General features: G+C 46.8%; 2 protein-coding genes across 5 annotated transcripts; one reads left to right on the top strand and one right to left on the bottom strand.

The window, feature by feature from the left end:
• The first annotated feature begins 617 nt into the window (after positions 1 to 617).
• tfam (transcription factor A, mitochondrial) lies at positions 618 to 7340 on the top strand. The gene is made up of 7 exons (XM_026177495.2): positions 618 to 1041; positions 1909 to 2051; positions 4378 to 4448; positions 5009 to 5158; positions 5366 to 5461; positions 6043 to 6099; positions 6184 to 7340. The coding sequence occupies exons 1-7, from the start codon at positions 959 to 961 to the stop codon at positions 6460 to 6462; spliced, it is 879 nt and encodes a 292-aa protein (XP_026033280.2). The 5' UTR covers positions 618 to 958; the 3' UTR covers positions 6463 to 7340.
• Positions 7341 to 7658: 318 nt separating this feature from the next.
• Positions 7659 to 16755, bottom strand: LOC113027737 (DNA-directed RNA polymerase III subunit RPC4). 4 transcript variants are annotated; one of them, XR_013911085.1, is made up of 9 exons: positions 16034 to 16755; positions 14956 to 15002; positions 14730 to 14884; positions 14517 to 14635; positions 13732 to 13828; positions 12945 to 13216; positions 11854 to 12003; positions 8443 to 8660; positions 7659 to 8355 (listed from the first exon to the last, which is right to left on the bottom strand). XR_013911085.1 is itself a non-coding variant. In XM_026177492.2 (8 exons), exons 1-8 carry the CDS (start codon positions 16211 to 16213, stop codon positions 8520 to 8522), a joined length of 1161 nt encoding a protein of 386 aa, XP_026033277.1. In that variant the 5' UTR covers positions 16214 to 16755; the 3' UTR covers positions 7659 to 8519. The 4 variants fall into 4 exon arrangements, 3 of the variants coding, with proteins under 3 accessions (XP_026033277.1, XP_026033275.2, XP_026033278.1); XM_026177492.2 differs by having other exon boundaries at positions 7659 to 8660; XM_026177490.2 differs by lacking the exons at positions 7659 to 8355; positions 8443 to 8660 and adding an exon at positions 11230 to 11647.
• Between the last annotated feature and the right edge of the window lie 272 nt (positions 16756 to 17027).

The following is a 17027-nucleotide window of genomic DNA, read 5'->3' as shown; positions in this document are numbered from 1 at the left end:
TATAGAAGCACAGTCAAACATACTGTGCAAAATTCTTAAGCCTACATCCGTCTCTTTATATTTTGCTGGGAAACGGGAGAAACTGCACTTTTTCCCCTCCAACTTTATTTCAACAGAAACTTTTAACGAGCATAACACAACACAATGGGTTTTACAATTGTACTGCAAAATGATAACACAGAGGAAGAGTATGTCTAATTAAACAAAAAGGATAGAAATACAGATGCAAAGAGGAAAAACGGGACTGAATAATTCAATAAATTAAAATGTTACAAATATTAATGGTTTTTAAAGCTTTCTTATTGTGAGAGGAACACAGTTGTGTTGCTCTCCTGAAAGTGGAGAAGTTACATTTATGTGGTGTTTGATTAATGAGGTGAAAAGCACGACAGTCTCACTAAAGTCAGAGTCACCAAACACGTCCCGGGACTCATTCAGATCAGATGCTGTTAGAGATCAAACCACATGTAAAACCTCAGTAAATGTTTCTATATCGCTCTTATATTTTAACAGGGTTAAATCAACAGCAGCTTAAACCAAATCTCCTTTTGAAACCACACTCGTCATAAACAACCATCGAGCCCTCTGAACACTAGGCGGAAACGGAAGTGACGTACAAGCACACCGCCGTTTCGTCTAAATTCAAAATGAACATCAGATGACTTCAGATGTCTTAAAGTTGTTTTGACCACGTTGTCTTTGAGTCTGTTTGTGCTTTAAAGCTGATTTGCTGCTTTGTTGGAAGTAAAGCTTCAACACAGGAAGTTAAAAAAAAAGTTGACCTTTTCCCACAATCCACCGGGAGAGAGTGAAGGCGCGTTTTGTTGGTAGACAGTTGGTGGTGCGTGTCCGTGGGCTCCCTGGGTTCCAGCGCTATCACAGCGTCGCCTGAGCACAGAGACAACGCGTCTGCTCTTCGCTCCCCTGTTTGCGGACTTTCGCGCTGATTCCCGCCGACATGGCTCCGTACTTGCTGACAGCAGGTGTTAGCCTGCTGGCTAAGTCCTTCAGTGTGCTCTCCTGCACTGGCTCTCTGGCAAGGTAGCTAACCCAGGCGTATGTGTTGCATTAGCTAGCTGCAGAGACTCTGCAGTCTGCTGTGTGAAACTCCCTGAACATCGTGTTTTAGAACAGTGAGTGTTGGTGATGGTAGCATACGTAAGCGTAGCATGAAGCAGCCGTAAATATAAACATGGCCTTCGGTTCTTGGTACTGTTGGTAAACAGAAAAGCAGACATCTTGTAAGAGTTCCCGTTTGCTGTCAGTGCTTTGAAGCTTCGTTAGCTGCTCTGTGCTCTTCATATCCGACAGGAAACGCAGTGTAGCTGCAGCTCACACATAGCAGCGCTGCAGTGTTTGCAGGCGAATGCTGACTGTCTTCTTTCAACGCGGACAGTAAAGTGTCACCCAGTTAGCAGTGTGCTGTGTGAACAAGCACACTGTGCGGTCAGACATGCACTGACAGTCATGATGAGTAGAAATGGGGCGGGGCGATCGTGGCTTAAGAGTTGGGAGTTCGCCTTGTAATCGGAAGGTTGCCGGTTCGAGCCCCGGCTCTGACAGTCTCGGTCGTTGTGTCCTTGGGCAAGACACTTCACCCGTTGCCTACTGGTGGTGGTCAGAGGGCCCGGTGGCGCCAGTGTCCGGCAGCCTCGCCTCTGTCAGTGCGCCCCAGGGTGGCTGTGGCTACAATGTAGCTGCCATCACCTGTGTGTGTGAATGGGTGGATGACAGGATATGTAAAGCGCTTTGGGGTCCTTAGGGACTAGTAAAGCGCTATATAAATACAGGCCATTTACCAAATGTTCCTCACAGATCTCAGGCATGAACCCTGAAATACTCCATGTGGAATAAAGCGTGATGGAGAGGAGAGAGATGGCTGTTCTCATGTATGTTGCCTCCCTGCAGGTGTACCAGCGTGCTGCCCTCTGCATTCTTCAGCCCAGTGAAGTTTCTGACCTCCGAGGCCCGCTCCCCTCCAAAGAGACCTCTGAACGGATACATGAGATATGTTCAGCAACAGAAGCCGCTCATGGCCAGACAGAACCCAGGTATGCACTGTCACACTGCAGGCTGGTCAGCCTGAATGAGCAGACGTGTAAACATTCAGACAGGAAAAGGTTTGAACCTCGTGTATATGAAAGCAGTTAAATGGCAGTGATGGGCTGAGGCTTTAAGACACTACTCTTTGTATTTTGCTACAGAAAATGAATATAGATGTGGCGATTTATTAAAACGTGCAGTCTACGTGGACATAAAGTATATATGGCTGCTTTTACGGACACACTGCACACCATGTGCATATATGCCATTGCTATGGTTAATGGCTCCTTGGCAATCACCCTGTTAGTTTGGAAGTAATGTTTCATGCCTGGTGTATGTAGATGCAATGCTGGTTAATCCCCTGAGCGAGGCCTCTCTGTGCCTGAATACTTCACAGGTCAGAGTTAAAAGTTGAAAATGCTACAGCAAAGGCAGTGAAAATGAATAAGAAATCCAGAAACAGAAAGAAACGAGGGATGGCTTCAGGTGTTTGCACAGTCCTTCCGACAACACATACATACATATACATACAGAAATGAATCAAGCACCGGCATGCAGCACAGCGTGGATAAAGATAACACATGGGGCCAGGTTGGCGGCTGGATGGGATGGAAACAGCAGCCATGATGGCGTCCAGAATTTCTCCCACAGTCGTGTTGTAGGTATGACGGTGGTGAAGCAGAGGGGGGAGAGGAGAGCCTGTGCACACTTCTGTGGGCGCATGGAAGTGCATCCATGCTTCCTAAAATATCAGTGAGAAGAATCAGCGGCTCGGCTCCAGCAGCTGGTTGTGATTTGTTGCCGCAGGGTGTTTGGCAGTGAGGAGCACCACAGCACTGACCTGATCAGTCCAAAGAAGAGCACGAGGATTGTCCAGTAACACACAGACCATGTTCATATAGGGCTGCTCGATTAATCGAATTTTAATCACGATTACGATCTGGGCTTTCAACGATCATTAAAAATGACTGAGCCGATTATTAGCCCCTCCCTCATTTATCCGCGACACCTTAAAGGCCGGTCCGTGAAAATATTGCATAAACCGTCCGTGGCGCAAAAAAGGTTGGAGACCGCTGATTAAGAGGACCCGAGGGAAGCTCGGAAAGCTAAGCAGAAGTTATTTGGAGAGGAGAGTGACTGCCGCTGGTTGAAAAGAGAGGTAAAAAAACTTCAGTGGTGTTGCACACTATGTTATATTATTTTTTAAAGTCATTGTTAACCCTTTAAAGCCGGTCAGAGCAACACGCTCTGTTTTGTGTAGCTATTTTTAAATCCCTTTTTATGCAATTTTTGCAAAGCTATGTGTGGAAGGAAACTGTGACCGAGGACAAGCTGATGGCATCAGATGTAAGTACAACTCCTCCGGTTTCATATGCAAAACAAATTATTGCGCTAGCTTACACGGTTCAGGTTCTACAGGGATTTAAAAATAGTTACACAACACGGAGCGTGCTGCTCTGACCGGCTTTAAAGGGTTAACAATGACTTTAAAAAAATACTATAAAATAGTGTGCAAATGTTTGCAATATAAGAAATAAATGAAAAATGTAAACATCTATGTTTAGTGAACTTTGCAGTGTTGCTCTGTGGTGCAGCTACGACACCGTAGCAAAGTTTACACACTGTGTCTACTTGATCCACGTCTGACTGAACCCATAATGTTTCCACACCACTGAAGTTTTTTACCTCTCTTTTCAGCCAACAGCAGTCACTCTCCTCTCCAAATAACTTCTGCTGAGCTTTCCGAGCTTCCCTCGGGTCCTCTTAATTGTTGTGACACGTGTTCGAAATGCAGAGAGGTGCGCTCGATTTGCCACACGGAGCAGCGCGAGAGTAAAGCACGAGGGAGGGGCTAATAATCGGCTCAGTCATTTTTAATGATCGTTGAAAGCCCAGATCGTAATCGAGATTAAAATTCGATTAATTGAGCAGCCCTAGTGTTGTCTTGGACAACAATGGAAAACTAAACTGTGAATTGTGGCTAATTGTCAGAGTCTGGGTGTGTAGAGTAGACCGGGCCCACACTGGCAGATGTTACTTTCAGTGACTTTTTCTAACAACCATGAAAACGAGGTTATGAAGATTGTTGTGCTGCACTTTGTTGCCTTTAAAGGCCAAAGTCCCTTTCAGTGCAGAGCTGTAGATGTAACACGGGTGTCTGTCAGCTGCCCGGCTCGGCCCTCTCTCCCAGATCTGTATGAACAGTTTGTGAATGAGCCTGTGTGGCTGCAGCAGCAGCTCTGTGAGACACTCTAGATCAGTCACAGTTTCTCTGTCCTTCCTCTAGTGATGCATTTTTGTTGTCATTAAACATTTCCTCATTATTTTCTTCAGAAATCAAAGCAGTGGATCTGATTAAGACGATTGCCCAGCAGTGGAGATCACTGAGCCCAGAACAGAAACAGGTATCTCATTTCTGTGTGTGTATAAACTGTAGGGGTGCAACAGTTCACCAGATCTATGGTTGGGCCGTAGCATCACGGGTTGTGGTCGTGGACTACACGTCACACACGACAATGTTTAAAGTCGTTTCCTTAAATTCCTCTGAAGTACATTGATAGTCATTCTCTACATCTTAACTAAAAGAATACATTTTCTTGATCGTCATCCAGAACTTTTGGGCCTGTTTAGAATATAAAGCCTGAAGTTTATACTGTATTTATACATTTACTGTGATTCTTCCAAACATTTTCTCATTAAATAAAACAGGAAGATGTGAAGAACATCAAAGGCATAAAGTGAAAAGTAGACTCGAGTGACCTGAGCGGGTCGGGCTTTTCTCACGAGCCGTTGCATCCCTAATAAACTGCTTCGGTAGCTCGTGGCGGGCACGTGCAACTGTGACAAATGAAAATATGCTTCTGTCAGGTTGTGTTTGTCGCACACAGGTAACAATAGCACGGCGTTACCAGCGGTGAAAGTGGAAAAGTCCTCTCTGTTGTGACCCGAGTCTTTTGTTTGGTAGCCGTTTCAGGAAGCTTCTCTCCGGGCCCGGGAACAGTTCAAGGTGGATCTAGAGCGCTATCAAGCCCAGCTGACTCCTGCACAGCTGCAGCAACAAGCCCAGGAGAAAAGGCAGAGGAGGGCCAAGAGGAAGGCCATCCGCAAGAAGAGGGTAAGAAAGACAGAAAGGACCAGAGCAGGCTGGTTTTTATCTCCTGTGCACTCATCGTGGGTTTGCTGGGTTGGTAGTTCAATCCTTAGCTTCTCCTGTTCAAACTCTCTAAGGCACTGAATGTGAACTGTGCAGAGTTTTACTGTGTGTGTGTGTGTGTGTGTGTGTGCGTGTGTGTGTGCGTGTGCGCGTGCACGTGTTTTCCAGGAGTTGACAAACCTGGGGAAGCCCAAACGTCCTCGCTCTCCTTTCAACATCTTCATGTCGGAGCACTTTGAGGAGGCTAAAGGAATTACGTCTCAGGTCAGGAAGTACACGTGCACTGATCCAGGGTCAGTGTGACCCTGATTTAAAAACCTGCAACAGGTATCAGAGTTTCAGTGTTTGGTGTTTATGCCGGCACGCTGGCGCGGCACAGATGACTAATGATGTGTAGTGAAGTCAGCCGGTGGGACGTTACCCCGGCAGCTTCTCTCCGTCTGTCACGTTTGATGTTTGCTGGGAAGCTTCTCTTGCACTTTACAGTAACACCACGTAACATCAGCTCCTGTAAGATGGTGTGAGGAGCAGGAGGCGCTAGTGTGAGCGGAAAAAAGATTAGCACCAGTACAAATGAGGTCATTTTATATGACGATGCGTTTTCCATATCAGCAAACACACAGAGCCAGAGTTTCTGACATGAAGTGCACCTGCAGAAACTGGACTAAATGGAAATGCCAGTTTGAGATGGAATACAGATTCAGGTGAAACTGGAGCAGCTGTCAGGGTGCTGATGCAGCACCCTGACAGCTGCTCCAGTCATTTCTCTTGTTCTGTGTTGGTCAGCAGCTAAGCAGACACTGCAGGGTTGTTTTGGCCAATAGTTGCTCCTGTCGTTGTTTCAGGCTAAGATGAAGTCGCTGTTGGAGGACTGGAGGAATCTCTTCAGCCATCAGAAACAGGTCGGCAACACGCACCTTTCATCCTTGTAGCTGGAATGCTAATGAGTGCTGTCGGGTCTTCTGACATTTGTATTTGTGCCACAGGTCTACACGCAGCTCGCTGAGGATGACAAGATTCGCTACAAGAATGAGATGAAGTCGTGGGAGGACCACATGGTGGAGATCGGAAGAGAAGACCTGATCCGAGAGCGGACCCTGTCTACCAAGAAGAAACCTGCTGCAAGAGCCAAGAAGGCAACAAAGAAGATAACAAAGAAGGCTAAAACTGTGAAGAAAGCCACGGGAACGTCAAAACCCTCCAAGAAGACCACAAAAAGCAGATCGGCGAAAACTGTCAGCCCGCCGTCCACCAAGAAGACATAAGACGCGTCCAGAGGAGGTGACAGGAGCTGTGATGGCTCGGGCGGAGCTCGGCCTCGCTTTTCTCTGACTTGAAAGTCAGCCGTCTCAGCTGACAGGACAGAACTTTGATAACCTTCAGACAGATCCGCATCATTGATGTCTCCAGATAAACCGCGATGGCAGCATTTGTAAAAAAGGTACCTGTGAGTTTGAGTCCTTCCCTGTGATGCAGACTCACTCCTCCAGGCTTAGATGGAGTAGTAAAATACCAAGTTTGACTTTAAAAGTGTGAGAGCCAAATGAAGCAAGCCTGTTGGCGTCGGAGCGCTGACGTGTACCGCTGTGGTGTTGACAGGAACAAACGGGTTCCTGTTGCCGTCCTAGAACACCTGCAGGATTAATGTGGGCTGCATTTTTTACTTCAACACATCCACACAAAATCCTGCAACAATGAATGAGTCTGAATGTGTCCTGTAAGGTCCACTGATTCTACCTGAACCTGACATAAATCCATACTTGGTGCTGGTGAGTGTGCAGCTTTAAACGCAGCGCTCCGGGCGGTCCCACATTTCCTCTTGAGATCAGAGCACCGCTGTTCACATGCAAGAAACCTGACTGAATTTTAGTGTCATTACTGTCACGCCTGTTGCTTCAGTAGCAACTTTAACGTGTGTCCGTGACCCTGAATGAAACCAGCTGCTTTACACTCTGTACTCGGCTAACGTCCGGTAACATTTGGTCTGTTCTGTTATTATGAAGAGCATAGTGTAGTACTGATAGCTGCTTTGTGTTGTAGAGTGCACAGGTCTCTGTGCTGCCATGTTCATCCTGCTTTATTATGTCTTTCCTTGTATGGTGTTTTTTTTCCTCAATAAACCTTCGTATACAGTTTTCTTCTACATGGCCTGAAATGATTCTGCATGTGTGCATGAAGCCCCCAGTGTCAGGCAGGATACAACATGTCAGCCGTATGACGACGAGGTGTTTCAGTGATCTGTGTTACTGACTTCACCTTTCAGGGCTTTGTGGTTCTTTGTGTGACACATTCATGCAACATTTGAAGTTTCTGGCTCAAGACATGCGTCGAACAAATGAGGAACGCTGTGACTGACGATGACCTGCTGTCCTGACAGGCTGCTTGTTCTTCAGCTCGTTTCCTGAAACGCTGTTACGTTCGTGGCCGAGGGGTAAATCGAAAGTAAGAGCCAAAACAGCGCTTTTCAAAATGCTATGCAGCCATTTATTGACGTCAGCAGTGAGCAATGCCAAAATAACAAACAAAGCTCTAACGGTCCCCAAGCTTCCCTGTCAAATAAAAGTCAACCAAAAACAGTTTATATAAAGTTTTACTTTGACAAACAGACCTGGGTTCAACAGAAAGGCTTCTCGCTCCGACCAGGCTGCTGCACTGGACTACATACACACATGTACAGTGGACGGGTTACAAATGACCTCATTTACGAAGGTCAATGTCCTAGCATCAGACACAAATCAGCTGATACTAATATACCAGCTGGCCACGTGTTCAGTCAGACACTCAAAGCAACACTCAGTAACAGGCTGTTGGGTGGAGGAGAGAGGGCCAGGTGGTGTCATCTGGTGGTTAAGTACTTGTTGTTGAATCCAACCACTCAGCAGGCACTGGTCCCCATTAAGACACACCCATGTGTCTGAGACCCACAGCCATCCTCTGGTGGGAGGAGTCTGTCACACATCCTGGGTCATTGCAGAAGCTGCTCTTTAAATGGGAAAAACCCTGTGGTGACATTTTTACTACAGCTCAGCATCCAGATACTGTACTGCTGCATCAGGCCTTGTGTGAGTGACACACTATGACGGTCCTTGTGGTCAGCAGGCTGATGGTTCATGGCCCATTTTACTGCGCTGATATCTTCATCCCAGAGAGGGAAACGTCTGTGTTTTAAAAAGATTCATTTCAAAGACTTCACATGATTTAAACACAGATGCATGTTACCTTGATGGTGACTCTCAGCAGTGTACCCTCAGACTGTTCTTCCCAACACATTTACTGCAGTTTCTCCTCCTACAGTGTCTACGGGTCACCTGCAGGGAGACCCTCAGGGGCCCGGAGGCTGCTGTGATGCAGCTTGGCCCAGTAAAGCCTGGAAGTCCGGAGATAAAACCAGTTTGTGATGGACGTTTCCCAGCACCATCATATCTCCAGTCCGCCCATCACACAGACGCACAGACACCAGTTGCTGCAGAAAGAGGGAGAGATGGCGTGTGAATAGGCAGTGACGTAATGAATGGTTGTTTTCCTTCACCGTGGACGCCCGTGTGTTGCTGTCAGTGCTGCTCCTCAGCCTCTGAGCAGATACAGTGGCTTGCTGTATTACGCACACGCCACTTTGCAGTTATTTATTTGTAACACATGTTTGGAATCATGTATGATTTTCGTTCCACTTCTCACGTGTGCACCACTTTGTGTTGGCCTTTCACCTGGAATTCCAATAAAATGTGACAAAATGTGGGAAAGTTCAAGAGAGCCGAACACCTTTGCAAGCCACTGTATGTTCTCTGAATGTGGCAACCTTCTTCAGAAGAAGCATCAAAGGGTGTGTACTGGAAGGTTTCAGATAATAATCAACTGTACTGAAGGACATGAGGTTTGTGAGAAGTATTTTAAATATCAGTGAAATGTTTCCTGTCTTCAGCTTTGACAGTAGGGCCAACGTTCACTAAGAACACCGTGAGACGCCTGAAGCTGATCCTTCCTCGTGTGGCAGCTCGACTGATATCATTCAGCCAAGGCTCGGGGTTTGGTCTAACGTGTAGAGAAGGACGCCCCACCGAGGATGACACAGACTGATCACATCCTTTCAAAAGGGTTGAACTTTGATCCCAGCCACAGAAACAACAACGCTACAGCTGTAGAAGCAGAGCAGCAATGCAAAGCCAGCATCCAACATCAGCATGGACGAGAGGGAGGCACTCACATCACTTAATAATGACAACAACATTGTGACAAAGCAGAGGAGCAGTTGCAATGCTCTCCATTTGCCCCATATGTGTTTACCTTTTTTTGCACATTGTACACATTATTCTGTTTCTATGTATTTGCTATGATTTGCTATTTGTCAAGTAACATTGCTTCACTCACTATCCCGGGTTTGTTTGTGGAAGCGTTTTGTTGCCGGCAAATCAAACATTCTGCAAATTAAGACAAATACTCAGTTACATGTTTCTTTATACTTTATTATGTTACAGATTAAGTCATTTGTTCATACTTACGCTGTTTGTCTTTTCAGTCTTCATGAGGGTCAGGCGTGGGGAAACGCCCACCTGGCATTTCCTCATTTTAAAGTCCTGATGATGTCACACATGACATCAGCAGATCAAACCAAGTGGAGGGGTTTGTTTTTCCATAGAGATGCTTCCTTTTGTTTGTGTTAAGGTTTAAAGGGATTTGTTGAATGTTTTTCCTTTCGTTAATACTGCCATTTAGTTGTGTAAATGTGCATATTAGAAGTGTGTAGAGGTTTTGTGTTTTTCGATCATCTGGGTAGAGTTTTAGATCCCTCAGTTGAGTGAGTGGTACTGGCTGGGCAATTGGAAGGAAATTGATGGCCCTATTTAAAGCCAGTCTCTACCAGATGCAGCAGAGAGCAGAGGTGAGCTGTGTCACCAGAGCCATGTTATGTTAATAGAGTTTATTTGGGGAGGAAGTTTTGTTAAGTTACATTAAATTAAGTTCACTGTAAATAAATTGCTCACCTTGGAAACCTGAACTGTCGGCATAGTCTGCTTCCCTACCACCTTCCTTGACGTTCGAGTCTGACTACTTCACAAACATCAACATCCTTCCAGTAGACAAGGGTAGGTGCACAGTTCTGCTAGACCAGAAAGACTAACAGGAGAAAATCTACTTATGAGCCCCAGGAAGCATTCGGATCAGTATTTAAGGTCTGACCCTCGTCACTGAATGGAGCACAACCTGGGTGTCAACACAGAGCCATGCAGACATACACTCATCCCCCCTCCCCTTCCAAACGCCTCCGATGCTTACGGTGGCTCAAAGGGGAGCAGCACATATGCTGCAGGCCCGGATGTGCTGTCTACACGGCTCTCTCCTTTTACTCATCCCTGTTGCTTGTCATGTGTTTCTATGGTGTATTAAGAGCTTTTCATGTGCTATGCGCTGAGGTGATTTTTTTCTGTTCTCAAACTGACCTCCCTGTTGGAGCTCAGTCTGGGGGGGGTTCTTTTTCCTCCTTGTCCTTCCTCATGTTGTGCATTTTTCCATTGTTCGGTTCTGGGTCGCTGCTCGTGCTGCTGACCGGCCAGCTACCTACCTGTCTCCCCAATGTGATGTTTGTGTATTGCATGTACGGTCGGCACGGTCAGTCTCTTAATTGCCCCTGGGGGATAAATAAAGTCTTCTGAATCTGAACACCATCCCCACAGAGACAGCAGCAGGGAGGAACATCAGGTCAACAAGGCCCTGAGTAAACGTGGACATCTGTCAAAGCTGGAGGCAGGGCTGCAACAATTCATCAACATCCATGATACTGACTATAAAAACTTGTCGACGTGTCATACGTGTTTTTATAACTGTAATACACTACAGGCAGCTATGGGGCAGTATCACCTATACTGTCTGCCAAGACTGCATTTAATACCAACGAAGAAGAACACAGTGCGACCGGCAAAGCAGGAGGACGGAAGAAAACGGAAACTGAGATTTTAAAAAATGTGAAAGCATTTCACAGAAAGCAAAGTTAAATGCAAACTGTGCAAAGCAGAGCCAGCCGTGCACGGCTGGAGCTGTGACGTCACCATTTCACTTTTGTTAGCTAATGTGACAGTAAACCATTAAGCAGGAGTAGTTACAGTCTCCTAGTCCGCCCCCACCCCAGCATTCATATTGGTGAATGTGAGGAAGGTGGTGCACCTGTTCCAGCTAACATTAACCATAACCATATAGGAGAGTTAGACGTGTACATCCAGGTGGACGAGGTGGGAGACGCTCCCCGACACTTAGCCAAGTCTCTGTTACAAACAGAAAGTAGAGGAAGTGGAGGCATTTAGATTTATTCACACGAGATCTCTCATTAACCAGACACTGGCCAAACTGGATGAGCAACCCTCCCCATTCATCCAGAGGACGCCTCACCAGCTCGTGGTCCCCGGTGTCTGCAGCTTTTGGTGTTTGTAACTCACAAATTATACTGCAAAGGTCACATGACTGAAACAATAATAAAAATGTCTAAACCTGCTGTAATACTATGTAAAACTAAAGGTAGTGTCATATTATCCTTTTGTTTATTTGAACTTTTTTTGGTGGGAAATTTGAGCATCATATGTAATCCATGACCACACAGGTCTGACAGATCTGCTTACACTAGTTAATGATTGCAATGCAAAAATAATGTTAGAACACAAACGCGTTACCTGCAGGAAGGAGAATGCAGCTCCCTCTGAGACGTCCATGATGATGTCACCCAGCTTCAGCTCCACCTTTCCTGACTTCCTGATCTGCAGCTTACCCAGAAATCCTTCTGGGAACTGCGAGAGCACAGGACAGCCCTCTTTCACTGCACTCTGAGTGCACACACACACACACACACACGCACACACACACACACACACACACACACACACACACACTCTTTAGAAGCAGTTACAACAGTCCACTGTGCTTCAGTGAGGCTTGACGATGCAGACCACAGATCACGTGATGGTGTTTCAGGCTGAGTGTTTCCTGTGCAGTGGGTAAAATGCGAAGTCAAAGCCACGCGTGAGATGTTAGGAGCCCTGGTGTCTGAACCTGACTGTGGCTGATTTGGGGATTCTGAATTAGACATCGGTGTGGATGTGCGTGTAACAGCTTGTTGTGTTAGTACTGTTATGAGTTGGTGACCTATGCAGGGAGTACGCTGCAGCTTGTTTATGTTTTTATGGTCTGCAGGGCAGCGTCCTGCTGGGGGTAGCTGCTGCTGCCTTGGAGGGCAGCGCTGGGTCCACAACAATCTTTATGTGGGTAGCACGGATGAAGCGTTGTTTCAGCCGCTTCCAAAACACCTGAGAATGAACGAGGACGTGCAACAAAATCCAAAGGGAGGATTTTAGTCCTGGAATCTGTTCCACAAATCAGTGAATTTCGCCAGCAGCTGCTTTACATAATTTTGTAAAATTAAATTAACATAGCATAACATAAATATCTGTGATGAGAGAGGTGTTCACTGCCTCTGTGCTGCAGGAAACACTTGTACAGCTGTCAGGCAGAAACACTGCTGAGCTCTAGGTTTGACCTCACTGGCACAGCTTAGCTGTTTCTGTCAGCGACCGTTAACTAAGGACGTCTGCAGGAAGAGGACTGCATGCTGTACCACTGTATTAGGCTGGAAGCAGAAGATGCAAACAAAAATGGCCGAGGAGCTTATGGATAGATGCAAACAAAGCTTTCAGGGCTGATGTTAGGAATCACGCTCAAACATCTGGATGGGTCAGTCCTTTAACATGTGTTTATCCCGTCTACTCACTTTTGCTTGAAGATGTGGAGTCCTCTTCACTTCATGCTTGCCCTCCTTTGTTGCAGGCGTCTCTGCTGCAGGCCCAGGAGCCAGGTCGACCTTCGCTCCAGACGCTCTGCCTGGCATGCAGTCGGGCAGCTGCATGAAGAAGAGCTCCTCCCTGCCGGACAGGCTGAGATCCTGCAGCAGTTCTACCAGCGACGGCTGCTCTGATTTAGGCCGCTCGGTCCTGCTGGTCCCTGCACAGGACTGAGGTCTGAACACAGTGGGCCTCTCTGGACCTGCCATCACAACACAGAGTGATCACTACTCACAGACAGACATGCAGGAGCTCAGTGAGGACACTGTCTGTCATCCACCACATCACTCAGTGCAAAGTCAGTGAGCTCTGCTACTCTGCTGCCTGCCTTCATGAAGGCCTCCACCTTCAGCAGCTCTGCAAAGGGTAGCTCATCTTTCCCTCTGCTGCCCACGCAGGTCCCTTCAGCTCCTCCTTTTTTAACTTCTCTTTGCTTTACCCTCATTCATCAGGTCAGCGTGACTATTTAGTGATAACAGATCATAGATCTTCATACATCTACATCTCCTCGTGACTGATCACACCATCTTTGATTAAGAATCATTACTTTCCATTTATCATTCATTGACTGACACATTTCCTGCACGTCTTACCAAACATGGCACATTAACAGTCACGTTATTGTTGAAGTGGAAACAGCAGAGCCTAAACTCTGACGTCAGTGCTGTGACTGAGTGAACTGCTTGTGACGCTGTGCAGCGTGGGAGGTTTTCTCACGTGTCCTGGAGGTCAGAGTGCGACTGCTGGACTGACACAGAGGCAGCTGGATGGGCTTCAGCTTTGCATCATTCCTCAGACCCGGATCATCGATGAACTGTAGGTACAGATGCATAACATTAGTTTCCCAATGGTCAGCTGATTATCAGCTGACTGTCATGAAACACTGCACTCACTCGCAGGCCGACGGTCAGTGGTGCAAACTCTTACAGCATTAAACTGTCTGAACACTGCTCACACACATAAACCTGCTCTGCGGATCAGCTGATGGTGTTACAGACACCTGCTGCCAACAGGGAGGTTGGAGAGTGCCCTCTGGTGGACAAACGATGCAACCTTAACGCTCATAATGTGCTTCCTTGTGTGACGTTTTTTGTTTCCATTTACCGGCCGTTACCAACACATCTGCAAATGTGACCTGCCAATACATCAGGTGAAGCACTGAGGCAAAGGTCCTGCTGACCTGCAGCTGAGGGTCGATCCATAAAGATGAAAAGTGGAGCTCTTTGCATCTGTTGGGTTCTTTTAATCTTTTGGTGTCTGTGACGCACACGACTGCATCGGTGCGCTTTCACTGCACATGCATGAACAGGAGGAGGAGGGGGAGAGTTCATACCCTCACACCTTTTTACTTGTTGTAATATGTCAAAACAATGATTTCCAAGTCAATGTGAACACGTTCCAGAATAAACACGAGAAGTGAGAACAGCTAACGTTTATGGGCTCCTGACTACAGTTTTAATTCATCTTTAAAGCTTCACAGGAACGAAACAGGAAGCACTCACATCATCTCGCTGAAGTTTACTGAGTATCTCATCTTCCTCTTCCTCCTTTGTCTCTTTCTTGAGCAGTTTGCAGACAGGAGAGGTGGCAGACTCCTGCAGGTGTGTAGCACCATGCCAGCCTGTAGGCAGAAGCACTGATTGAGTGCGATGAAGAGGAAATGCAGTCTGGAGAAAGACATCCAACAGAATGAGAAGAGGGCTGTGGGTGTGCACCTGTTTTGCGCACGCTGTCAGCAGGACCCTGTTCAAAGATGGAGTGGGACTGGATGGTCTGAGGCCGCTCCTTCCTCCTCCCTCTGCTCTCTCTCCTCCGCTCATTCCTATCTCTTCTCTCCTTTTTCGGAGCCACGTGGATCTCCTCCTTTAGCCTACAGGTGTTCAGGATCATTAAATGACACAGTGCATACACAGATGAAATTCTCATACTGTCGTCACTCACTCGTCTTTACTCTTCCTCACGGCGTGGACGTTAGGCTCAAAGGTTTTCTGTTGGTACAAACCAGGAGAGAAAAGAAACACGTATGTCCTCATTAGGATTCAAACGAGGTGTGAATGCTTTTCTACTCAACTACATGGATATTATTATGAATTATAAACCTTACTTTTAAAACCTGACCAGGAGTTAACAGGCATCAAAGCAAGAATGTGAGCTGTAGCGCTGACCCTGACCTCTTTCCCTGTTTCTATCAAATCCTGCATTAAAAAAAACAGAAAAACTTCCTTTAACTCCCAAACTGACCAAGCTGCAGTCACTGTCCTGACTGCTACTGTCTGCAAATGTTCACAGTGCTAAGTTAGCATTTAAATAACACCTTTAACATACATGTCTCTGTATTTATATATGTGATATATTTCTATTTCTGCTTACATCCTTTTGTAACTTCTGTCGGTGCTGTGCTCCTGGAAACAGAATTTCCCAGAGGAAGCCACCCGAGGGATTAATAAAGTTTCATCTAATCTAATTTAATCTAACTTGTTTCTTCTCTGCCTTCATCTGCTTCACATCCATGGCCCATTCAGAGCCCCTGACGAACCTAACTCACATGTTTTGTATTTACACTGTTGTATACTTGTTGGTTTATCTGGAACTGTGAGCGTGTGATCATGTTTGTACACAAACGAGCAATTTGTTCCAGTATATATAACACAAACATCTCTATATGAGTAAGTAAACACAAACGAATTTTATACAGCAACTGCGTGCAGATACAGAAACACAAATCAGAATGAACAAATGTGTGCAGGGTTGTTATAGCCTGAGTATTAGTGTTACTGTAACACGTGATCAGGGGGCGGGGCTTGGCTGAGTGGACTGTAGGAGAGACACAACATGCCACATGACCACCGAGTCCCCCCATCGTAACACGATAACGCCATCAGATGTCTGCAGAGAAGCCCGTGAACGTGTCAGCAGACTTATGACCCCGGGATTACACTCACGGGACTGTGCTTTATTATTTCCACTTCACGCAAAATAAGCACGCGGCATTATTAACACCGGGGCTGTGCTCGGTTACCTTAGTCTTTTTGAAGCCTCCCCCCAGCGTCAGGTCCCGGGTTCTGAGGGACGTCAGTCTTCCAGGCGGAGGTGGGGAGGTCAGAGTCCTGACCCGGGCCGCGAGTGCTCTCCCCAGCCCAGCCCCGCTGCTCGGGGAGGAGAAGCCGGGAACACTTGCTGCATCCCCGGAGTCGCTCATGTCGCGATACCTGCTGTGCTTCCTCTCAGTATTTTTAATGCGTGTCCGTTCAGCTGTTTCTCACGCAGGTCTGTTAATAAACGACGGCTTTTATTTTGAAAATAGGGCTGTTAAAATCCGGTATTTGTTAGCCGAGCGCCCACAGCTCCTGCCCCACTGGTCCCTCGGTGTGCCTCAGAACTAGTTTGTTTCACTGAGGTAACAGTGATCCTTAGCGGGGCTCCTCTAAGCTAAATAGCAGCTCGTTCCCCTCCGTGCTGTTTCCACGCGCCATATCGCAGCAGGAAGTTAATCCAATCTGGTTGCAAACGCAACACCGTCTGCCGCGGTTACTGGGTCGCGGTGATGATAAACAGTGTACTGCGTGCAGATGTCCTCTCAGCCGTAACCGACGGAGTGTCCTGTCGGTGGATGCAAAATAAATCAATTGCAAACAACGGTGCCAACAAAGCACGACGCACTTACTGCACGAAGGCGCTGAAACGGCTGCAACACCGCTTTGCTTTTGCCGCCTGCTGTATTTGTCCCGGTTAAACGGCTCTAATTTCCTTCCGCAGTTCGCTGCTATTGTTCTCAAGCAGCACTACACCGGAGCCACCACAAGATGGCGCTGTCTGCGTAGCCACGAAATGTGACGCATGTCAGTTTCTTTACGGAAGCAGTGGGTCATGGTGCCATTTAGTGAAAGTGGTTAATATATTTTTCACGAGTTATTTTTATAAATATGTTTATATTTATGATATACTATACAAAAATGACCAGAGATGGTCTTTCCCTCCTTGACTCCGCCCTCAAACCAGCGTTCCTCCCGGTC

This window comes from Astatotilapia calliptera, chromosome 8, assembly GCF_964374335.1.
Source record: "Astatotilapia calliptera chromosome 8, fAstCal68.1, whole genome shotgun sequence".
Lineage (NCBI taxonomy): Eukaryota > Metazoa > Chordata > Actinopteri > Cichliformes > Cichlidae > Astatotilapia > Astatotilapia calliptera.
This window is presented reverse-complemented; position numbering and strand designations above follow the sequence as displayed.

Coding starts and splice junctions, on each gene's coding strand:
- tfam (XM_026177495.2), top strand. CDS start 959: ATGGCTCCGTACTTGCTGACAGCAGGTGTTAGCCTGCTGGCTAAGTCC. Junction 5,159..5,365: donor AGGCCATCCGCAAGAAGAGG/GTAAGAAAGACA, acceptor CGTGTTTTCCAG/GAGTTGACAAACCTGGGGAA. Junction 5,462..6,042: donor CTAAAGGAATTACGTCTCAG/GTCAGGAAGTAC, acceptor TCGTTGTTTCAG/GCTAAGATGAAGTCGCTGTT.
- LOC113027737 (XM_026177490.2), bottom strand. CDS start 16,213: ATGAGCGACTCCGGGGATGCAGCAAGTGTTCCCGGCTTCTCCTCCCCG. Junction 15,003..16,033: donor GAGGCTTCAAAAAGACTAAG/GTAACCGAGCAC, acceptor TTGTACCAACAG/AAAACCTTTGAGCCTAACGT. Junction 12,004..12,944: donor CTCCACATCTTCAAGCAAAA/GTGAGTAGACGG, acceptor GTGTGCACTCAG/AGTGCAGTGAAAGAGGGCTG.